Genomic DNA, 23,844 nt, shown 5'->3' with positions numbered 1-23,844 from the left:
CCGCCATCCGCCGCCCCAGCCCGCCCCGGGCCGCCGCGCCCCGTAAATATACCGGCGGGGGGAGCGGCGGACAAAGCCCGCGCTCGCCGGGGGTTTTGCATGACAATATCTCCCGGGGACGGCGGGCGCGGCGGCAGCGGGCGGAGCCGCCCCCCCCCCCCCCCCCCCCCCCCCGCCCCGCCGCCGCCCCCCGCCCTTAACCCTTCGCGGGCGCCCGCCGAGCCCCGCAACCCCCGCCCGGCCCCGGCCCGCGCACGTCGGGGCGGGCGGTCCGGTCCTGCCCGCGGCGGGGCCCCCCCCCGGACCGGCAGCGGCGGCCCCGGCCCCGCCGCCACCCCCATCCCCGGTGCCGGCCGCCACCCCCGGGCCCCCCGGCCCCAGCCCAGCTCCGTCCCCCTCCCCATCCCGCTCCCCTTCCTCATCCCCATCCTCACCCCCATCCCCATCCCAACTCCGTCCCCATCCCCTTCCCCATCCTCATCCCCTTCCCCATCCCAGCTCCATCCCCTTCCCCATCCTCATCCTCATCCCCTTCCCCATCCCAGCTCCATCCCCTTCCCCATCCCTCTTCCCTTCCCCATCCTCATCCTCACCCCCATCCCCATCCCCATCCCCATCCCCATCAATTCCATCTCCATCCCCTTCCCCATCCTCATCCTCATCCTCATCCTCATCCTCATCCTCATCCTCATCCTCATCCCCTTCCCAATTCCATCCCCTTCCCCATCGCTCTTCCCTTCCTCATCCCCACCCCACCCCACCCCACCCCACCCCACCCTGCCCTCCAGCCCCACGGACCCCTCCCCACCCCACCCCACCCCACAGCCCCTTCCCCCGGGCGCCTCCACCCACCGACACCCCACGGCAGCACAGGGGGGGCCCAAGGTGCCCCACGCCCAGGCCGGCCCCTCCGGGCACCCACCCACGGCACAGCTGGGGGGGGGGGTGCCCCCAGCCCGCGCAGCCCCGGAGCCCAGCGCCGGGAGCCCGGAGCACCCCCCGCCCCCCCACCCCCCTCGCAGGGGTCCCGCGGGGACGGGGAGCGGGGCTGGGGGCTCCTTCGTGCCCGTGCAGGGGGACGGGGCGGGGGGGTGCTCGGGGGGACGCACAGCCCCCCCATCCTCAGAGCAGGTCCCCCCGGCTGGGGGGGCTGGACAGACGGACGGACGGGGGGTCAGTCCCTGGGCCCTCTGTGGGCCCCTGCCCCCCGAGCCCAGCCCCGGGGGGCCACGGGATGACCCCGGAGTAGGGGGCACCGGGCACCCCGAGCCCTGCGGTCCCCCCCCACCTCTCTCCCGCACCCAGGGGACCCCCGGCCTCGGGGACAGAGCCCTCCCGGGGGGGCCCGGCTGCGGCTTCGCCGGCCGAGGGCAGGCAATGCCCCGCCAGCACCGGGGAGAGAGGGGCCGCGGCCCACGGCGTGGGGGGGCCCAGGCCGCCGGTTGTCCCTGTCCCCCATCGGTCACCCCCTCCCGGGCCCTCCATCCACCCATGCACCCCAGCGGCCACCGTGTCCCCAGTGTCCCCGAGCACCGGCCGCCCTCGCAGGTGCCGTCCCGGCCACGTGCTGTGGGGAGGCCTCGCCGTCCCCTGGGACCAGCGTCCGGGTCCCCTGCACCGGGGGGGTCCCCTGCACCGGGGGGGTCCCCTGCGCCGGGGTCCCCTTCATTGGGGCTGAGCATCCCCGGAGCAGGAGGGTGGCGGGGGCACCCCGCCTCCCGTGGGTGCAGGGGGGGAGCAGGGGGCTGTGGGGGGGTGCTCAGCCCCCCCTCCTCTCCCTGGGGGGCTCTGCCCTTTGCCCCCCTCCCCCCCCCCCCCAATTTGCAGCCCGGCTGAATCTCAAAGCGCCTCCCCCCTCCCCCCGCTGCCCCCCCCCGCTGGGGCCAAGGTAAAGGCTTCGCCCCTTTTCAGCGGCCCCGGGGGGCGCGGGGGGGATTTGGGGAGGATTTGGGGAGGATTGGGGACATTTTCAAGACAAACACTTTCACTAAAGAGGATTTAAAAGTCTAATTACGGCCGGCTGAGGGCTTTGTGCCCCGGCCGGGAGGAGGGGGCTCGCTGCCCCCCCACTGGGCACCGGCCCCGGGGGGGAAAGGCCGGACCCTGCCCAGGGCCCGGGGGACCCGGGGCTCGGCCCGGCTGGGGCGCAGGGACGGGGCCGGGGTGCTCAGCACCGGCCCCCGCCGGCCTGGGGGCTGCCTGGGACCTGTCCTGCCCCACGTCCTGCCCCACGTCCTGCCCCACGTCCTGCCCCGTGCCCTGCCCCATCTTCTGCCCCCTGTCCTGTCCTGCATCCTGCTCCATGCCCTGCCCCATCTCCTGCCCCATCTCTGCCCTCTGTCCTGCCCCCCATCCTGCCCCCCATCCTGCCCCATGTCCTGCCCCATCTCTTCCCTGCATCCTGCCCCATCTCCTGCCCCATCTTCTGCCCTGTGTCCTGCCCTCCATCCTGCCCCACTTCTTGCCCCCCATCCTGCCCCATGTCCTGCCCCACGTCCTGCCCCATGCCCTACCCCATCTCCTCCCCCATCTCTTCTCTGCATCCTGCCCCATCTTCTGCCCCGTCCTGCCCTGCGTCCTGCCCCACATCCTGCCCTCCATCCTGCCCCACATCCTGCCCCACATCCCGCAGGGCAGAGCTGCTGCCCCTGCTCCCGGCCGGGCTCCCCTCGCTGGCCGGGTGCCCCCGGTTCCACCCGGGTGGGCCGGGTCCGGGCCCGGGCCTTCGCGTGGGACCCGCGGGACACCCGTGGGTGCGGGCAGGGGCCGGTGGGTGCTCCCCACCCGAGCCCACCCCAGCTGCGCCGGCCGAGCGGGCAGGTTGCTAAACAAGTTAATTAGATCACGGAGCTGGAGGCTGGCGGCTGAGCGAGAGCCCCGACTGTCAGGCTGCTGGAGTTGTGAAAAAGTTAATTCAATTAAGTTTTCCCTCTAAACTAATTAGGCAGCAATCTGCCACGCAAGGAGCTGCCGCTATTGCTACCCAGAGCCAGGGGCAGAACGGGGCGGGGGGGAGCAAGGAGGATGAAGGGGATGGAGGGGGGAGGAGAGGCAGGGGGACAAGGGGGGAGGGGTCGGGGAGCGGGAGGGGGGGAGCCAGGGCTCCCCGTCCCTGCGCGGGCGGCGGTGGGGGGCGGCGCCGGGAGCCCCCCCCGTATCCCCGCGGCTGCCGTGGGAGCCGGGGTGCCGACGTGGGTGACGCCTCCCGACTTGGGAGGGTGAAGGAAGACGGGTGCTGGCAGCAGGGCCGCACGCTTGTGCCCAGCATCGCTCGATGGGGCGGGGGCGCAGGCTGACCCCCCCCGCCCCCCAAACCGGGTGGCGACGGCAGCGGGGAGGGCTGGGCACGGCGGAGGAGCCGGGGACAGGGACCCCCGTCCCTCCGTCCTGCCGGGCTCGGGGGGCCGCCCGTGACCCGAGGGCCGTGTCCGTGTGCCCGGGCGGGTCGGGGCCGGAGGGGCCGATGGGACCCGCTCTGGCGGGGCCCCCTTTGGGCCCACCCCGGGGCCCCGCGCAGCTCGAGTCCCAGCTTTGTCGGGGTCGTCGACCGGGCGCGGCCCGTGCCCCACGACTCGCCCGATGGCGGCACCCAGGCATCGTCCCGCGGCCCGTCCGGGCCGTGTCACCCCACGGGGACCCCCGTGCTGCGGCGGGGACCCCCGGCGGGTCCCGGCCCCGACGCCTGCTCCCACGCCGTGCACGGCCCAACCGTGCCAGAGGCCTCCGGCCGCTGCCGCTGCTTTGTTCCCGGTGACAAAGCCCCACGCCGGGGCCGCACCACGGCCCCTCCGCTCGCTGGAGCTCGCCTGCCCCTAATCGAATTAGGAGCCCGGCACGGGGCTGAAGGCTGGCGGTAATTGAATTTCCCCGTCACAGCCTGATGTTTCTCCCCTCCAGATCCTGCCTCCCGTTTATTGTTCCCGGCCCGGCTGCGGTGGCACATTTATTTGATCTGTCAGAGGGAGCCCTTTCACCCGCTGCTGTTTGCTCAGAGGACGCCGGCGCCGCGCCTCCAGCACGATTAAAAACAAATAAAATGATCGGGGAGGGCCCCGGCCGCCCCCCAGCGCTGCCCCGGCCGGGGCCCTGGTGGCCGCGCTCCTTGGGGGGCTGGCACGGCACGGCACGGCACGGCACAGGGTGACGTGGCTTGGCAGAGCGTGGCACGGCGTGGCACGGCATCGCGCGGCGCAGACAGCATAGCACGGCGCGGCGTGGCACAGCAGAGCGTGACGCGGCACGGCATGGCACGGCATGGCGGAGCTTGGCATAGCGTGGACCGGAACGGCGTGGCACGGCACGGCACGGCATGGCACAACCTGACGTGGCACGACACAGCGTGGTGTGGCACGGCATGACACAGTGCGGCAGCACAGCATGCGCGGCACAGCACGGTGTGACACGGTGTGACCTGGCACAGCACGGTGCGGCATGGCACGGCGTGGTGTGGCATGGCACAGAATGGCACGGCGTGGCACAGAACGGTGCGGCGTGGCACAGCACGGTGCAGCATGGCACGGTGTGGTGTGGTATGGCACAGAATGGCACGGCGTGGCACAGAATGGCACGGCGTGGCACAGCACGCCCGGCCGTGGGCTCCCCGCTCTCCCGTCAGGTGCAGGAGCACCCACGAGAGCCCCGGCATCGGGTGCCCCGAGCCCGGCGGTGTCGGCGTGGGGGTGCTGGTGTCGCGGCACGCCGGTGCCGGGGTGGCTCGGGCATGGAGGCAGCGGCTCCCTGGGGCTGCGGGGAGGGGATCCTGCCTTCCCCCCTGGGGTCAGCCTCAGGCAGCACTGCTGTGCGCACCCCTGCACGCCCCGGCACACGCTTCACCACCATTTTCAGCCCCGTTTCTCCTTGCAGCCCCCCGCTTTTGGGGCCTGGCTGGCACCGGCGGTGGCCCCGGCGATCCCGGCTTTGCCCGGCGCGGTGCCGGACCGCGGCCGGAGGGAGCCGAGCCCCCGCGTCCGCGCAGAGCGCGGGGCCGGTGTCGGCCGGCACCTCGTCGCTGCAGGAGGTGTCGGCAGGTTTGGGGATGCCGCTCGCTGTCCTGCGAGGCACCCCGGTGTTTTCGGGGACCCCCTGCCCGAGCCCTGGCCCCCCCTGCACCCCTGCCCGCCTGGGCCAAGGAGGCGAAGCTGTGGGCGAAGGTGTGGGCGATTCCCCGGCCGTGGCACGGGGGGAAGAGGCAGGGCAAGCTCCCCTGGCCTCGGCCGTCCCCGCCACTGGTCCCCCGCCGGGAGCGGATCTCAGTTTGAGAGGGTCCGGCAAAGCCCGGGGAAGCTCCAAAACCCTTTCGGGGAAGAGAAACCCGCCCTGGCCGGCCTGCCGGCCTCTCGCTGGGCAGCTTGAGCGGCTCGTAAAGGCCAAACCCTGCTGCCGGAGACCCCCTTCCCCATCCAGCCCCATCCTGGGCGCCGCCAGCCCCCGCATCCCGGCGCCTGGGTGGGAACGGGCTCGGCCGCTCCGGCTCCGTCGCCCACCGGGACGGGGGGTTGAGAGGAGCAGGGCGCCCACGGACCGCCGGCACGGGCGACGCCCGGGACAGGGCAGCTCCCCCTGCCACCCCGGCGGCTCCGTTTCGGCGGAGCTCTCCCCCTTTTCCAGCCTCCCCCCCCGGTTGGCAGCCCTGGCCGAAGGCAGCGCCCGGTCCCCAGCAGTGTCACCGAGTTAAGCCCCGCGGCAGGAAAAGGCGGCAGGGACGGAAAGGTGGGTCAAGGCAGCCCCCCGAAACCTCCACGTAGCCCCTGGAAAATGAGCGCCAGCCCCAAAACTAAACCCACGCCGCGGCCCGGCGGCGCCAGCGGGGACGCTCGGCCCGGGGGACTTCACACGGTGGCTTGGCCGTGTCGGGCGGGGACCCCGGCAGCTCGCTGCCACCTCCGACTGTGACCCTGACTTACGGCTCGTTAATTCTGGAGGGCTACGTGGGTTGACTTCTTTTTGTATTTCCTCTCCTGCGGCCGGAGGAGTCGGTGCTGTGGGGGTGAAGCACCGGTGGCAGAGAGGGCTGCACCCCGAAGGAGACCCTCGCCCCTGGAGCCCTCCATCCCTGTCCCACCGCCGGCCGGTCCCCGGAGGAGTGACCGTGGGGGGGTCAGGGTCAGCCCCCAGCCCCAGCCAGCCCTGGGGACCCGCAGACACGGCTGGCGGCAGGATCAGGCCCCGCAGAGCTCACGGGGACGCTCTGCAAACCACGGCTCGGGAGAGCGAAACCTCCCACCTACGAACACGCGGGAAAAATCCGGCTCTGCCCGGCGAGAGCCACCGTAAGGTTCAGTTTGTCCGGGCCGGGGATCTTTGCTCCGGCTCCGGCACCGGGGACGGCTCGGGCAGGTAGGTGAAGCCCGAGATATTAAATATTTCCCAGAAGCAGGTCAGAAAGCAGCGGGGAGAGGATTTAGTGAGGGGTTTGCTCCGGGATGTCGCCCGGCCGGGACGGGGAGACGCGCCGGTGGCGTTGAGGGCTCCCGGTGATGGGCAGGAGAGGGGGGAGCTCCCCGGGGACGTGTCCTGCCCGCGGGCAATCCCCACGCGCCCTCCCCTGCCCGCGCCAGACGCAGCAGGTCGTATGTGCACGCCGCGTTTATTGCAATAAATAAAGAGAAGCGGGCGAAATACAGAGTCGGAGCGCCTGGTGGCTTCTAAAATCAGTCCGTCGCACGCTCGGTCCCTGTCCTACCCCTTTGCGGCCGCGGTCCAAGCCAGCAAACCCAGCCTCCGCAGCGAGGAGCGAATGACAAATCCCACCCGAGCCGGACACCCCGGCGCCCGTACGGTCTGAAATCAGCTTTCCCCTTTCTTAAAAAGCTCCGACCCCTTCTCTTGTGCCAAGTGAAAGCCCAGGACCCTCCACCGCTACGTCCCCGAACGGCAGCGCGGCGCCTCGGCACCCATAGCTGCAAGCTCCGGACCCCCCCCAGCGCCCACCGGCCCCGTGCCCGGCTCCGACGCAGCGGAGGTAGCAGGAGCACGGCTTTTCCCCTGCCCCGACCGCTCCCTGCCCTCGCCGACGTGGCCACGTCGCACGCTGCGAGTCGGACGGTATTTTATTGTCAACCCACGCTGCCCGCAGCGTCGCGCGGGCAGAGCGTGCTCCAGGAGCGCTCGTCGCTGCCTACAAGAAGTAAGTGATGTTTTCCGGGTTCAGAGGCGCTTGGATGTCCAGTTTTCGGGATTTGCTGTCTTTCTCCACTATCTCCAACCGCAGGGTCGGCATCTTTGTTTTCTCCGCTCCCGGGGAAGAGCTGTCCTTGGTTTTCAGCAGCTGCTTGTCCGAGTCCTCCACCGTGATCCGCAGGGTGCAGCCCCTCGGCAGCAGGTCCTGCTCGTAGGCAGCTGCCAGCTGGTTCACAACGCGCCGCTCGACCTGGGGACGAAAAACCAAGCTCCCATCAGAAAACCCCTGCGAGCGGCCTGCCGGGGAGCCGGGCAGCTCTCCCTCCCGCCCTCGGGCGGCGCAGGATCCCACGGCCTCCTGCTCGTCCTCCTGATTCCCCGGCTCTTTCTGGAGCGTACCGGCTCTGCCGTTTCTTCCCCCAGACCGCGGCCATCTCCCCTCGGGAGCCGTGGGGACCCTCTTCCGCGGGACAGACCCAAACAGGATCACCCTCCCGGCTCCCCCCGTGCGGAGCGGGGCTGGCGGCGATGCCGTGGGCTTCGCCCGCGCTCCGTCCTTGGCTGTACCTCGTGTTTGATAGACCGGGCACCGTAGTGCAGGTTGTAGCCGTCAGCCAGCACGTCCATGACCTCCCTGTCCCAGAGCAGGGTGATGTTGTGCCTCGCCTTGGCCTGCCGGGTGAGGAAGAGGAGGAAGAGTTACTGAAGCCTTCGAGCATCCCTGGCACCCCATTCCTCGAGCCGTGGGGACGCCGCGGGCAGCACGGGGGGGTGCGAGCGTCCCTGGGCCGAGGAAGAAAGGGCACTGAGAGCTCCACCAGGCCAGACCCACCAAAGCAAAGTCCCCCAATTCCTATTTAGCCCCCCCGGGGAGAGCTCAGATGCGCAAAGACCGATTGGACAAATGACGGCTCTGAAGGTGGCCCGAAGCTCATCCCTGCCCCGACGCAGCAGGAACCGTCCCCCCCCGCCTCAAGAGGTCCCTGCCCTCCCGAGCAGGGTCCCCTTGTGTTGAACAGCGCGGCAGACTACGGCGAAGAGCTCCATCCGCTCTGCTTCCGCATCAGGAGGATGAAGGCTTAGGCAGGGGCTTTCTCCCGCTCATGCGTCTCGGGAGAAGTTACCTCTAAAGCCATGGATGGTTTTTACCTTCTTGGCCCAAAAATTCAGCTCCTTGTTGACAAGCTGGATGAGCTCCGAGTGGCAGAAAGGGAGAAAATAGACAATCTCATTGATCCTCCCCAGGAATTCGTCCCGTCTGAAGTGAGCCTGCAGGGACAAGGGGTGAAGGTCGGCGGGGACAGGGCTGGTGACCCCGCTAGGGCCAGCGGTGACAGCGACGCTGCAGGAGGAGCTCCCCAGGGATCGCCCCCCCTCCGACAGCTCCCGCAGCCACGGGGAGAGGCCCCGGCAGCCATCGCACCCCAGGCCACGGAGCTGGAAATCCGTCCCGGGGGTGTCCAGGAGTGCCTCTCAGCATGGCCGGGGGGAGGAATTAATTCTGCTGGAGACGGCGAGAGGAACTAGAAACGGATCTCTCCTGCGGCGTTTTAACCCCCAAAATCCCACTGCAGCACGTCCCACCCCCCGTCCCCCTTCTGGTCTCACGTCGTCGCTCTAATAGAAGAGCCCAGGGAGTGAATAAGATGCTGATATTTATTTCTGCTGGGGTCTGACCTTACTTCTTAGTGGCTGAAAATTTAAAAATGACGTCATGTCGCTGGGTGAGGAACGCAGATACCGCATCGAATGATTCGGTGACCAAAGCTCAGGACACCTGAAACATAAGCCATGGGGAAAAAAAAGAAAAAAAAAAATCACCTCTACCTTCAAGATGGGGCGAATAACCTTCTCCTTGAACTGCTTGGAGATGGTTATCTTGTCGGTCATCTGGACATCCTCTGAAAGACAGGAGGACACGGGGTGTCGGCGGGCAAGGCGGGACGCGGGCTTCCCGCCTGCCCGGCGCCTGCAGGACGGACGAGCAGAGCAGCCCGACGGCCCTGGAACCCCCGCACGCGCCCCCGCCCCACGCTTGGTTTGGTAGGGGGGCGTCCCTGCGCGCGTTGCTCCGGGCAGAGGGTCTGGGTCTCCCGCGGGTGCCCCTGCGCACGTCGGGTGCCCGAGGAGAGCGCCCTACGCTGACGCCTTTCGCTTGCAGGGCAGAAGAGCTGCGGCTCGGCCTCCGCTCTCCGCCCTACAGCCCCGGGAGCTGCCTCCCGCAGGTTTCGCGTAGCGGGGGTCCTCGCTCGGCCTCCACGGACCCTGCCCGGCGGCTGGGCTCCGGGAGCCGGTGCCGGTTACACGACGCACGGAGCGCGCCGTCACCCGGGGCTGCTCTGCGTGGGCTCCCGCGGCTCTGCCAGGCGCAGGAAGGGTGCCGGGTGCCTTCAGCAAACCGCAAAACCCACGTTCAGACTGTTCTGGCCGGACTCTACTTCCCTGCGCTGACTGCAGATGGAGCCAGGGTCTGGCTGGCTCCCGAATCCCAGCTCCGAGCTACCACAGGCAGCCTAAAGGCCGGGTTTACCCCTCTGCCGCCCAAATTCCCTCCGCTCTTCGTCTTCACCCCCTCACTTCTTCCTACACCTCCACGCGTTTAACTCCACGCGCTATTTAACGCAGGGACGCTCACAGGGAGATCCCTTGCACCCAAGGCGCTCTGGAGAGGATCCTGACACGCAGGGCGGTGGAGAAAGACCCACGCTGGGTGCTGGGTGCTGGGTGCTGGGTGCTGGGAGCTGGGAGCTGGGTGCTGGGTGCTGGGTGCTGGGAGCTGGGTGCTGGGAGCTGGGTGCTGGGAGCTGGGTGCTGGGATCCCATCCCAGCTTTGCAGCCTCGATGAGGATTGTTGCATCCCCAGCAGCGGCAAGCAGGGGCTCTCAGGCTCCAGCGGACCAACACCGGTGCCGGCACGCAAGGAAGCGGTGCCGGGCGCTCCGAAATCACCTCTTCTCCTTCCGCCCCGCCACGGCAGACGCGAGCACGCCGGCGCGGGGCGCGTCCCGGGTGGGGAGTTTGCCGCAGGGCGCGGGGGAGAGGGACGGCGCAGCCTGGCCGCGGGGTCTAAATGGAGCTGGGGGGGGTCTTTGGTTCTAAGGATTTGGCCCGTTTCACTTTTCTGTTTTCTGCTAAAAGACACCGAGGGGTTTTTTGAGTAAGTAAGAGGAATTTGGCGTGGCATGCTGGAAGAGGAGAGCTGGGGAAGGCAGAAGAGACAGAGCTGCCCCCAGTATCGGGGTTTGCCGCCTGTAATATCTGCTGCTTCCCCTCACAGATGCCGAGACGCCGCGGAAGCAGCTCCTTCCCTCTATCTTTCCATTTATCTGCCCACCCAGGCATTTACGCTGACCTCCTGGCCGCTGCCTTCACAAGGATCTCCAAGCCAAGAACTCAGGAAATTGCAAGGAGCTCCGCGAAACTCAATTGAGGGCAGGATTCTGAGGCGAAATGCATTTTCCGGCTATGCTCTCTCACCGCCGTTCGCTCACTGCAGCTGTCTGCTGTACAGTTCTAGAAATTAAAATTCAATGCTTTCCTCATTTAGCAGAAAAGCGCTTGGCATTTTAAAATGTTATTCTTGAAAGTTCAGTTGCAGGCATGCTTTGTCCTTTACCTAGTTTGATTGAAGTTTAAAGATTCTGAATTAAGCCAGCTTTGGCATCCACTTCTCAAAATAAAAAGGAAGAGACAGTGAGAAAGAAGCTGGAAAATACATTTGACGCCAAAACCCAACATTTTTTCCTGCTCCCGTGGAGCCGACGCAGCCGGTTCCCGGGCGCGGCCGCAGCGCACACCGCACACCGCACACCACAGCTTCGCCGGGCATTTCCACCGGTGAGCGCAGCTCTCGAGACCGACCTTTAGGAAATAGGGTGTATCCGTGCCGGCACCTGCTGCTAGATACCCTACGGAAGATGCGGTGTCCAGACCTTGAAGACCATAAAAGGGTCTTAAAAAACCAAACCTGATGAGTTTTTGAGAACCGATGAGAAAACGAGGGATGCGGCCGTCGTGCGTGGCTGCCTGGTTATCCACAGGCACGGCATCGCTCCCTGTGCCAGCGTCCGTGCTCACAAACTGCCGCCCATTTTAGAGCTAGAGGGGAGGGCCCCCGGTGCAGGCGTCACCATCCGTCCACCCGTCCGTCCGTCCGTCCTTGGCACAGCAGAGACCTACCAGTCACTGGGGCCTGCTGGTGCCACCGGTGTTGTCACCAACCGGTGGGCGAAGGCGGTGGAGGGCTGCAGACAAACGGGGACTCTGCTGCCTGCAGAGTTGTTCAGTTTGCGTCTCGGAGGCTGCCCTTACCCTACTCAATTCTCCTTTTATTACCTAATTCACGTTTTTGGAAAATTTTCTACAGGACCCTGACGTGTGGGTCCAGGGCTCCCATTTCAAGGTGAAGTAGAATTGATTGAGCTCAGTCCTTTTTGGAAGGGCTGTGAGGAAACGAAACTCTTGCTCTTTAACGGGAGGACCTGTACCAGCCCCCGTCTTTTCTAGGAAGCATTTGGAAGGGTCCTGAAAGAAGGCAAAGGGTGAGGAGATAAAGGAGCGCAGGATGAGGAAGGCTGCGAGGTGGGGTATAAAGCCTTCTCCAAAGGCAGAGCTCAAGGATGTGACCCCGAATAACGAGGATTTCAGAGCAGGGCAAGCCCGACGCAGAGGTATCACAGGAGGGAGAACGGTGGAGATGGGGGCGTGGGACTTCTCAGCAACCTAGAAGCCATCCTAGAAGGCAACAGCACGAATTCCTGGACCCTCACACAAAAGATCAGGCAGCTGCCTTCCCTTCTGGCAGAGGAGCATCCCCGAGGCTCGCCCCAAAGCCGCAGCGCCGGGAGGACGTGTCGGTGCGGACCAGCCGCAGGGGCGAGCAGCGGAGGGGTCTGGGTGCTCCCCCCGGCAGAGGGATGGCCGAGCTGGTGTCAGACGAAACCAGAGGGACCTGCCGCGTTAGGAAGGGGGGGATGCTTTGGGGATTTGGAGTAGGACATTAAAAGACCAGTACCTAAGTTTTCTGCCATCCTTTTCTTGCTCATCTCCATGGCCTCTTGTCGGAGCTGCAGAGCGTGCTGGGCGATCTCATCGCTTGCCACGTTGGAGGTCATGATGAAGATGGCATCCTTGCAGTCAATGGTTTTCCCCTTCCCGTCCGTCAGTCTGCCCTGCAACAACACCGAGTCAACACAAGCAGCGTGAGCAGGTGCCACAGGACACGGCCAAAACACCAGGCAAAAGCACACGGGTCCCGTTTTCCCCCCGAGCGGGTTTATTTTTGCAGGGATGCCTAAGGACGCAGGCAGGAAGGAGGCAGGGCTGAAGAAGCCCCCACCTCTCCGAGGAACGGCAGTGACCTGCCCTGCACGTGGTCCCAGCCTGCCCCATCCAGGACACGCTCGGTGGAAGCCCTGGCAGATGGGGAGGTGGGCTGGGGCAGCCCCTATGGCTGCCATACGTCACTCGGCCGCCTCTGATCCTCTCCCTTCCTCCCTGCCGCGGTTTTGGGTCTGACACGTGAGCTCTGGTGAACCCCACGAGTGCAGGTGAAGTTGTTGTCACCTCGTGCCCCTGTCCCACCCCTCTAACAGAGGCTGTTGCCCCTTCGGTGGGTTCGAAGGGCTCTCGGCCGCAGCCCGGGCTCTTGGCTCGGCCCTGGGGTTTGGGCCGGGATGCCGGGCTGGAGTGGCTGAGCCGTGAGACGTTCCCCCGTGCGGGCTCTTTTTGGGGGCACGGCGGGCAGCTGCAGGCGTCGGTGCCTTGAACAGCTCCAGCAACGTCGCCCAGAAGTTCACCAAAGCCTTCCAGACGAGTCGGTTCAAAGCTCCCCGCGGCGCCGTGGCCGTCCGGGAGGGCTCGGAGGGGGCTTTGCGGTGGTCCGAAGACACCACGGGGAAGCACAGGCTGCTAGCAGCCTGACCGAAAATAAGCAAAGCCGAAAGAACCTTGCAGAAATAAGCGGGTTACGGCTATAACGGAGTGAAGTAAGCAACGGGGAGGCCGTGACAGCAAGAGGCAACTGAGAGCATCCCTCATGCCCGCGGCATCGCCCGGCAAACCAAACCAGGGCAGCCCAGCACCGCGCTCCGTGGTGGGGGCGACCGCCGCCGCAGCCGCCTGCTGCGGCATCAACCCTTCCTCCTACCGAACCAACGCAGGAACCCTTCAAAAGTACTAGTTCTCTTGATTAATAAAACAAAAAAAGAGAGAAAAATAAGGAAAAAATAAGCAGCTCCCCAGGCAGTTTCTTTCCTCGATGCGTCTCCAGCAGCAGATATCCAGCACAATGACACAAATCCTTGTTGGGTGCTTGAGATTAACATTTGGGTTATTGCCCTGTCAAGTGCGTGGTACAGGAATTGATTTCACATTTAGCTGCTGCTGCGATGATCTATGCAAGAAAAAATTGTGTTATTAATCCTTCAAAGAAAAACAAACAAAAAAAACCCAACCCCCAAGACCTCCCCGCGCATTGCTCTGGAGTTCGGTTGCCTCTCAGGACAGAACTGGGACCTTAAAAATAGACGGAAAAGCTCGGAGGCTGAGGGCTCAGCAGAAGATGCCGAGCCTGGAGACAGGCGTTTGTCCCTGGCTCCCACCAACTCCTGCGAGCGAGCCGCAGCTGCCCAAGGCAGGGCGTAGGCAAAGCATCCCCCAGAGACCGGCGGACAGCAAGGGACTCCCAACGTCGTAGATTTTGGTTTTGCTTCCTCGGACAGCGAGCTTCTGCTCTCCTGCCCGCTGCCAGCAGGATCGGGCAGTGCCATGCGTGGAGATGCCTGGGATGAGAACTGGGGAGCTCACGGGCACGGACCTGCCTCCAACACGCACGATGCTCCTCGGGTACCCAACTTGTAAGAGCCTGGGGCTGCTACCGGGGAGTTCACCCATCTCCAGAAGAAACCAAAATGCTCCTGGAGATGCCAGGGAGGAGTCTCGTGGAGCTACTGGGAGTGGACCTACCTCCAACATCGACAAAACTCCTTGGGGAGCTACCTTGGAGGAGTCTAGGGCTTCTAACTGGGACTCCGGCTGTCTCCAGAGGAGGTCAACACACTCCTGGAGATGCCTGGGAGTTTTCCTGGAGCGCTGCCGGGCACGGACCTTCCCCCAGCACACACAGCGGTTTCGGGAGCCCCAGACTCCTCCAGGGTAGCTACCCAAGGAGGTTTGTGTACATTAAGGCAGGTCTGTGCCGGTCTCCTTCAGGACTCCTCCCAGGCATCTCCAAGAGTGTCCTGGCTTCCTCTGGAGACAGCTGAAATCCTGGGAAGCAGCCCCAGAATCCTCCTAGGTAGGTAGCTGAAGAGTTTTGTCCACGGTTGGAACTAGATGATCTTTAAGGTCCCTTCCAACCCAAACCATTCTGTGAGTCTATGTTTGGGGGAGGAAAGGTGTGAGACAAATCACATGCCACCTGAAAAGTCATAAATTAACCAACCTGAGCTAAAAAGCAGCAATTTGTCCTTTACCTAGTTTGCTTGAAGTTTAAAGATTCTGAATTAAGCCAGCTTTGGCATCCACTTCTCAAAACAAAAAGGAAGAGACAGTGAGAAAGGAGCTGGAAAATACATTTGACGCCAAATGTTAGGATACTGATGGACGACGAAGTCCCCGGACCACCCTGCTTTTCTGGTGTGACAACACCCTGAGCCGTGCCTGGGACCTCGGAGACCATTTCCTCCACGCCACGGAGGTGCACGTGGGAGGTGGGCGCAGGGCACCCACGTGAAGCGGGCCATGGCCATCCTGCCTCCTCTCGTCGCTCCTGCTTTCTGCCGTGGACCGGCAGCCCAACTATTCCTGCACCGACCTGTCACCGGGGTGGTTTTTCCTTAGCGGTATCCCAGTCTTCACCGTCACACCTTCCCGGTGACATAAAACAACCCGATTCCCAAGTTTCCTCAAGTTTCCAACCCTCCCATCATTGGCTTTTTCTTTGCCCAAAGATCTCATTTATTCCACCAGGAGACCGCAGCATCATCCTGTTTCCTGGTGTTAAAATGGAGAAGAGGCTGACTGGTTAGCTCACGTTTTTTGGAAGGGACTGGATTTGGGATTTCAGCTCCGCTCCAGGACATCTCCCGCGGCCGTCGTCCCTTGCACCGCTCGCCGTCACCTTCCCAACGGCCCCCGTGCAAACTCTGACCCTGAACCAGGGATTTACCTCATCGAATAGCTGCAGCATGATGGTGAGGACGTCTGGGTGGGCTTTGTCAACCTCGTCGAAGAGCACCACAGCATTTGGACACTGCCTCAGCTTTTTGGTGAGCTGCCCGCCCTCTTCATGGCCCACGTAGCCAGGCGGAGAGCCGATAAACTTGGCGACCTAGGAGAAAGCCACAGGACACGTGAAAGCTGATGCGTGGATGCCAGGAACGAAGCCCTCTCGGTACCGAGCAGCTCGGCAGGCAGCCACGACTCTGCTGCAGACAAATCACGTTCTATATTCTTTGTGACATCCATCGCACCCCGGGTATCCCAAAATCAGCTTAATGAGCAACAATTTGGCAAAATGCAGACCGGTGGCTGCTGAGCAATTACCTTTCCCAGAGCTTTCCACTGGCAGGAGACCAGGCACAACCCCTGCGTTTCTAACCGGTGTCCCAGTCACCTATCCCAGCTGTCCAAGACCCATTTTTGTGTCCTTTAGCCTTTTTAAGAGCAAGAATTCAAAGGATTATGAGCGGCAGGTGGCTCTGGTGGGGAATCAAAGCTTGGGAAGAGGCCACAAGGAAAATATTTTTCCTGTGTCAATACCCGGTTTCGTTGCTTCTTGACACTACGTTTTTTTAAATGAAGTTTAAAAATTTAGAAGATTATTGAGAAGAATATTTTCGACAACAGAAATGTTTTGGCAAAAATGACAAGTAATTTTTGATGTGCAGCTTGAAGCATTTTCAAGCAACCCAGGTCTGTGGGTGCATCCGCAGTCACAGTCCTTTAGGTTCATAAAAGTCGAAAAGAACAAAATTATCGGTTTGTTAATTCTCTGTGGTTCTCCGGGACGCTGGACGTGCAGAGCCAGCTGGTTGAATGGGAAGCAGAAGGAAGTCACGGAGCAAAATCCCGAATCCTCATAAAAGAAAGAAATTTCCTCTCCTTAATCCAGGAGAAGGAAGCAGCACAGCTGAAGGGCGACTCTGTCGTGGCCTCCGTGCCGGCGAACGATGGAAGCTGCGTGTTTGCAGATGACACCAAGTTGTGTGGGAGTGTTGATCTGCTGGAGGGTAGGCAGGCTCTGCAGAGGGACCTGGACAGGCTGGATCGATGGGCTGGGGTCAATTGTATGAGGTTCAACAAGGCCAAGTGCAAGGTCCTGCACTTGGGCCACAGCAACCCCATGCAACGCTACAGGCGTGGGGAAGAGTGGCTGGAAAGCTGCCTGGCAGAGAAGGACCTGGGGGTGTTGGTCAACAGCCGGCTGAGTATGAGCCAGCAGTGTGCCCAGGCGGCCAAGAAAGCCAATGGCATCCTGGCCTGTATCAAAAATAGCGTGGCCAGCAGGAGCAGGGCAGTGATCGTGCCCTGTACTCGGCACTGGTGAGGCCGCACCTCGAATGCTGTGTTCAGTGTTGGGCCCCTCACTACAAGAGAGACATTGAGGGGCTGGAGCGTGTCCAGAGAAGGGCAACGGAGCTGGGGAAGGGTCTGGAGCACAAGGCTGATGGGGAGCGGCTGAGGGAGCTGGGACTGTTTAGCCTGGAGAAAAGGAGGCTGAGGGGAGACCTCATCGCTCTCTACAACTGCCTGAAAGGAGGGTGCAGAGAGGTGGGGTCGGTCTCTTCTCCCAGGTAACAAGTGATAGGACAAGAGGAAATGGCCTCAAGTTGCGCCAGGGGAGGTTTAGACTGGATATTAGGAAAATTTTCTTCACTGAAAGGGTTGTCCAGCACTGGAACAGGCTGCCCAGGGGAGTGGTTGAGTCGCCATCCCTGGAGGTATTTAAAAGCCGTTTGGATGAGGTGCTCAGGGACATGGTGTAGTGATGGGCTGGGCAGTGTTAGGTTTACGGTTGGACTCGATGATCTTCAAGGTCTTTTCCAACCTATACAATTCTGTGATTCTGTGATTCTGTGCCGTGGGACGGCCGCGCCGGTGTGTTCCCTTTCGGTGAGCCTGGCTCTGCGGGGCTGGCAGAGGAGAGGAGCCACGGCAGCTTCTCCGTAGCCAGTGCCGGCAAGCACTGAACTTCTCCAGCACAGGAAGGACACGGAGCTGTGGGAGCGGGTCCAGGGGAGGGCACGAAAATGGTCGGAGGGCTGGAACGGCTCTGCTGTGGAGAAAGGCTGGGAGAGCTGGGGGTGTTCAGCCTGGAGAAGAGACGGCTGCGGGGAGCCCTTGCGTCCCTTCGAGATACAAAGGGGGCTGATACAAAAGATGGGGACAGACTTTTTAGCAGGGCCCGTAGCGACAGGACACGGGGTGATGGTTTTAAACTGAAAGAGGGGAGATTGAGACTGGGTCTAAGGAAGAAATGTCTTAGCTAAGGGTGGTGAGACGCTGGCCCAGGTTGCCCGGAGAGGTGGTGGCTGCCCCATCCCTGGACACATCCAAGGCCAGGTTGGCCGGGGCTCTGAGCAACCTGCTCTGGTTGAAGATGGCCCTGCCCATGGCAGGGGGTTGGACTGGGTGACCTCTAAAGGTCCCTGCCACCCCAAACCCTTCTGTGATTCCATGATTCTCCCATTCAAGTGGCTCCTTTTTGCCGAGCGATGCGATCCGGCTGCCCGGGGAGAGCTGCGATCTCCCTTCCCCGAGCACGGCCGCCCTGCTCCGCCGCTGCCGCCCCTGCCCGCTCCCACGGACACGGGCTGCCGAGGTGAGGGGGGTCCTGCCGACTGGGGAACAGGAGGGCAGAAATCAGCCGACGGCAGCTAATTCAGTGCATTTGTTTCACAGCGCCTGGGGCTACGTGAGGCTCCCCAGGCTCCTTCAAAGGACGCCGTCTCCTGGGCTGACCTCCTGATCCTTGTTTGCTCGAAAAATTTATATTGCTCTCGCCGCAGTTCTCTACTTTATTCCTTCCCTTTGCTCTGCCTCTTGTCTTTGTCAGGGCGCAGTATTTTATATCTTACATTTCTACTGCTGCTCCTAAGTCCTCTTTCTTTCTACTGAATCATCAACATGGCTTTATTTTTATCTATTTTTTTACTCCTACGGTGTAGGACCCTATCATAACCGATCTATCAGGCCAGCTGCGAGCACGTCTTTATTTTCTCTTCCCACACCCTTTCGCTTCACTGCTTTGGATAAAATAACACGTTTTTCCTGACCTTTTCTAGCCCTGGCCATCCGAGGGCCCTGCAATTCCTGACGATGATGCTGAGGCTCCCACTGCCTCACGCCAGGTCAAAACTTGTCACAGCCCTTGTCACAGCCCGGCACGCCGAGCGTGAGGGTCTGCCTGACCCCTGCCCGCTCGCAGCCTGGGCTGCAGGGAGCAGAGGCTGGCCGCAGCCCTCAGCAGCAAGAAATGCAAAAAAATGGTATTCCCATCTCGGACCGGTCCTTCTGAGATCCTCCCCAGCACCTTCCTCCTCCTCTCCTTCAAGACATCATCCTCCCAGGTCCCAGCCAGCGAGTCTTCCTCCTCCTCCTTCTTCCCTGCCTCCGTAAAACAACGCAGCAGCTCCGACGTTTATGGGGATGATCCCCAGATCCCTCACGGGATATTTCTCATCCCCCGCTTTCATAAAAAATACACAGCCATCAAAATAAAAATATTATGAACCTATCTCAGCTAGGACCTTGCTGCTTTTTGGGAAGACAGAGCCCTCCGAAGGGATTTAGGGCCCCCCCAGCCCCGGGGGTGACCCCGGTGCGATGTCCCACCTCTCCTGCGGCACCAGAATTGGGCAGGAGGTGTGACGGGAGGGGTGGACGCTGCACCGCGGTCCTGCCTTCTGCTGGATTCTCCCCCGTGGGAGGCACGCTGAGGCGGTGATCCCGCACCGGGCTCGGCAACGAGTCGGAGGTAAGGAGGGGAACGGGGCTTTGGGCTGAGCCGCGCCTGCCCGGGCGCGGGGGCACAGGCAGCCCCGGCACGGCTGGGCGACGCACGGCACGTGGCTGCGCCCGGGCTGCAGGTTTTCACGCACAACGCGATCTCTTCTCAGTCGCTCTCCCCCCAAGGGTCGACACCGCGTGCAGAAGCCACATCAGATACGAATTATTGGAGCTTTTCTTGCTCCTTGGTCTCTGTTCCTGATTTTTTTGAGTTCAATTTACTTTTTTGGGCTGGTATTTCCCATATTGCAATTTACTGCACAGCCCGGAGCAACTGCTGTTGCTCTGTGTCTTCGACACACCAAACTGCCCGTTTTCTGGAGAAGGTGGAATTAATTCGGGAAGGTCCTGGATGCCGCTGCCAGGGTGAGACAGGAGGTGCTTGTCGTGTTCAGCGGCAGCGGGGAGATGCTCAGCACCACCCAGGACAGAGACCAAACGCAGGGCATTGACCGGAATGGTTTAAATTACCCATTAAACTGGAAGCTGCACCCCTCGGAAGCAGAGAGAGCCCATTTACTGACCTCGTGCCTCTCCTGGAACTCCGACATGTCCAGCCTGATGAAACCCTGCAAGAGAAAGAAATACTTAACACGGGATTTGATTAACGTGCTCAAAGCTTCGCTACATTTAGAAGGCTCCTCCGGAGCCAGGCAAGTGGCTGGCTGGCTGCGCACACGGTTTTGTGCTTCCCAAGGAGTGGAGTGGCCAGATCCACCACAAAACGCTGAGGGTTATTCTGAGGAAGAGGAAGATGATGGCAGGAACAGTTCCCACTGCCGGCTCACGGCCCCCGGCCGAGATTCACTCCAGACGCTCTGCTCGTCGCTAGAGCCGGAGCGATACAGATGGGACCGAACCAGCAACTTGCAATTTGCTAAATAAAATGGATATTATTGCTGTTCAGCTTTTTAGAAATAAATCATGAGAAGGCAGTAATGCCTCTCCGCAAAAAGAAAATAAAAATCAAAATCATAAAGCCGAGGTAAACTAGGTTCGTGGGTGATCATCTCAAAGAGATGAGATTGTTAGAGAATTTACAGCTACTACCCAAGCTTCCTTTTTGCATTTGAAAAGCCGATGATTCACTGCAGACACTGAATTTCCTGGGCTGGCAGCTGTAATCTCGCTCCTAGAGGCAGGAGACTAGAACGGAACAGAACAGACTAGAAGAGAGTATTGCAGCCGGAAGGGACCTACGACGATCATCTTCTCCAACTGCCTAAGAAGAAAGCAAGCTTGAACTTTCCCAGCGTCAGCGCAGGCACGGTCAGCCGGCCACGGCGGCTCTCCACCAACATCCACCCATCGCAGCCCGCGCCTCCCCGCTCCGCCCCGCACGACTCTTCCCGGGCGGGATCAGGCAGCGATCCCCCGTGCTGCTGAAGACCCTTAGAGGCTGGTTGCAAACGAGCCAACACAGATATTACCCTCCGGCTACAGCCAGAGACCCAGGCGGAACAGTTATTTACCGGGAAGAGCGGATGGAGGTGGGAGGACGCGCAGACGCCGGGAACAAGAACAGGAATTGCGTAGAAGGAGACGTATGTCTGTGCACGCACCTCACCCGGACAGGGGTACGCAGCACGGACGCTCACAGGGAGCATAGAACCGTAGAATCGCAGAAGGGTTTGGGTTGGCAGGGACCTTTAAAGGCCATTTAGCCGACCCCCCTGCCGTGAGCAGGGACATCTTCCACTGGAGCAGGTTGCTCAGAGCCCCGTCCAACCTGGCCTTGAATATTCGGCTTCAGAGCTGGGACATTTACCAGCGCACAGGGAGCCCAGGGCTCTTCTGGTCCCCGGTGATGCCCAGGGGCACCAAACCAAGACGGTGCTGCCACGAACTCCTGAGAAACGGAGGAAAGCAGGAGGATCTGCCCGGTTTGCCGCTCTCCCGTGAAATGCCGGTATTTTAGGGGGGGGTGGTGGTAAGACCAGGCCAGTTTAGAACGGATTTCAATTCAAAACAGCCACATTTCCCTGCAAAATATTAAAAATACCAACAAACTGCCCAGGGCAGAGCGAGGTGTACAAAACCGGGGCCGTGCACGCCGAGGAGCATCCCACCAGCGTCCTGGCAAAGAGCTGGCACAAGCAAAGCGGAGCCGGGCTCTGCAGGACCTGCGTCGCTGGGGTCCGACCCTGCTCCCGGTCCTCCTGCCTCCGCGTTCGTACCACGCAGGCCGGATAAGGAGGTTAGCATTTGTCGCGACCTTGCAGCCTCTCTAGCAGTATGAAAATGGGACGGTTACGGGTTTTCCTTTCTTAATCCGTCAGTTCCTGCGAGTTGCTGCACCCCCATGACCGCCCGTGGGGTTTATGACCCCCCTCGCACCACTCGTTACTGCACTGACGGCCAAGCTGATTCATTACCAATAAAACTCCGATTTGTGCGTGCTATTGAATTAACACAACATTCAGCGTTTAACTGATTTCTCCATTTGATGTTTGGCCGGGCATTGACCAGTTCCAGGTGTGGGAGTCGGGGATGGAAGGTGCTTGAGACCCAGGAGCCGGGATTTATTGCTTCTGGAAGGCAATTATAGAAGGATGAGGAAAAGAAACCAGAGCAGCCATTTTTTACAGCGTCGTTTTACTTTTGATCTTCTTTCTACATGTGTCATTTTATCTTGTGTCCCTTCTCCGCTGGAGGATGTGGGGGAGAGGAATTAATCTAGCGTCGGCGCAGGGGGCAGCTCTGCTTGGGTTTCCTCCTCTTCCCCGGCTCCAAGCTCCGCTGGGCACCTCTCAAAGGCAGGCTTAAAGAGGCTTAAATGCGAATCGGGGAGCGCGGTTTTAAATGCTTGGGGTCTAAAAAATCTCAGCCATCCCTGAACTATCCCCCTACCACGTCACGACCACCTAGAAATAATTCTAACCCGTCTTCACTAAAAACTGCCCAGCCGGTAACAAACTAAACCACACAAACTGCTCCTGCTGTTTGGATCCCAAACATTTCAGCACTGAGAACGCGAGCACGAGATCAACGCTGCCATCTCCGCCGGCCGTGCTGGGCCAATGCGACGAGTGCTGCAGCCGGGGACGCGTAAAACGGATTTTCAGTATTCTTACCCTTCGAACAATTTACAGCGTTGTTAGTAACAGGGGCAAAAAACCACGTCCACAACACGGGATGTCAAAATGACAGCAACACCCGAAGGGGAACGCAAGGTATCGTTCAATCCATTTAGATTTTTACAAGTCAAATACACTGCTAACATGGAGAGGGACCTCCCCAGGCTCGTGTCACCGCAGCGGAAGCCCTTTCTCGCTGCGCACGGACGGACCTCACGTTTCTCTTCTGCGGATGAATTCAGCCCGCTGCAAGGCAGCCGGGCCGAGCGGCGAGCCGGACTCCCAGCCCGGCAAAGCCCGACGACGACCCTGCCACCGAGAAACCCAACCCAGCCCGGTACCAAAAGCACGCGGACGGCGAAAGGCGAAGGGGAGAGGCCTTACCTTTTTGACGTCCTTGTGGATGTACTTGGCTGTCTGCTTGGCCAGCTCGGTTTTACCTGTTGCAAAGACGGGAAGAAAAGACTCGTGTTAAAGCAGGTTTGCCCACCGTCTGTCTGTCCGTCTGTAACCCACACGCGTATATTTTTTTTTCTGCAGACGTGCTCGTGGGAAGAGGGTATCGCTGCCGGACCCCCGATAACACCCTGCCGAGGGCCCTGGGCCGGACGCAGCCGGGCAGTGAAGAAGGAGAGCGGTATCGCCGTGCCGGCTGCTTCATTTTTAACAGTTGGTTCTTACATGATGGGCAGAGAGATCTTTATTTTTTTCCACAAAAAGGTGTGGTTAGATGAGGTTTTTGCTACATTTACTCTCAATATTCTAAGTTTCACGTGCGATGTCTTTTACCCTCTAGATAAAGAATTTCAGGGAAATGGGATGTTCTTTCTTTCTTTTGATTTATACAAGGTGCCCGTCGTAAAATTCTAGGATTAGGACCGACCGGTAACGGGGCAAATCCACACTGACACGGACGAACAGGCACCCCAGCTCACGAAAGGGAATCCATTCAGGGACAAACTGCATTAGACAGCCAGGCTCTACCCCGGGTGGGAGGCAGCCCCCAGCAAACCCCTCTTCCCTGGGGCGTCCCTGCTGCCCCCGCTGGCGCGTAATTGCTGGGTTTATCAGGTTTATCAGGTGGGGAATTTGGGCTGATTTCGGCTCCCGGGATTACCAGCGAGGGCGAGGTGCAGCCCTTCACAGCCACGGAGGATGCTCTGTGGGGTGACAGCGGTACCTCGCGCCCGGTCCGGCTGCACTGCACGGAGACCCGCTTTGTATTTAACTGGAAAATAAATCCTCTGACGTGGTAGGGCAGAGAGCGGGCACAGACATAGGCCACAAAAGATGCCATATCGCTAAATAAAAAGATTGTGTCTTAAATAAAATGATGGAATCTTAGGTAAAAAGATTGTGTCTTAAATAAAATGATTGTGCCTTAAATAAAAAGATTGTGTCTTAAATAAAATGATTGTGTCTTATATAAAAGATTGTATCTTATATAAAAGATTGTATCTTATATAAAAAAGATTGTCTCTTATATAAAAAGATTGTATCTTAAATAAAAAGATTGTATCTCATATAAAAAGACGGTATCTTAAATAAAAAGAGTGTATCTTAAATAAAAAGAGTGTATCTTAAATAAAAAGATTGTACCTTATATAAAAAGCCAAAAAAAAGGACAGCCTTAGCG

At 61.0% G+C, this 23,844-nt stretch overlaps 1 protein-coding gene across 3 annotated transcripts in view; it reads right to left on the bottom strand.

The window, feature by feature from the left end:
- Positions 1–6,570: 6,570 nt before the first annotated feature.
- Positions 6,571–23,844, bottom strand: part of CLPB (ClpB family mitochondrial disaggregase) — a 93,222-nt gene continuing 75,948 nt past the window's right edge. For 2 of the 3 annotated variants that reach the window (XM_075491379.1, XM_075491381.1), the window contains 8 exons: positions 22,593–22,648; positions 19,656–19,700; positions 15,290–15,451; positions 12,134–12,290; positions 8,941–9,020; positions 8,269–8,388; positions 7,687–7,791; positions 6,571–7,369 (listed from right to left, as the gene is read on the bottom strand). In XM_075491379.1, the coding sequence (XP_075347494.1) occupies positions 7,118–7,369; positions 7,687–7,791; positions 8,269–8,388; positions 8,941–9,020; positions 12,134–12,290; positions 15,290–15,451; positions 19,656–19,700; positions 22,593–22,648 (977 nt within the window). In that variant the 3' untranslated portion in view covers positions 6,571–7,117. The remainder of the gene's footprint in view (positions 7,370–7,686; positions 7,792–8,268; positions 8,389–8,940; positions 9,021–12,133; positions 12,291–15,289; positions 15,452–19,655; positions 19,701–22,592; positions 22,649–23,844) is intronic. The other variant, XM_075491382.1, reaches the window with a different exon arrangement.

Source organism: Mycteria americana, chromosome 1, assembly GCF_035582795.1.
Source record: "Mycteria americana isolate JAX WOST 10 ecotype Jacksonville Zoo and Gardens chromosome 1, USCA_MyAme_1.0, whole genome shotgun sequence".
In the NCBI taxonomy this organism is placed as follows: Eukaryota; Metazoa; Chordata; class Aves; order Ciconiiformes; family Ciconiidae; genus Mycteria; species Mycteria americana.
This window is presented reverse-complemented; position numbering and strand designations above follow the sequence as displayed.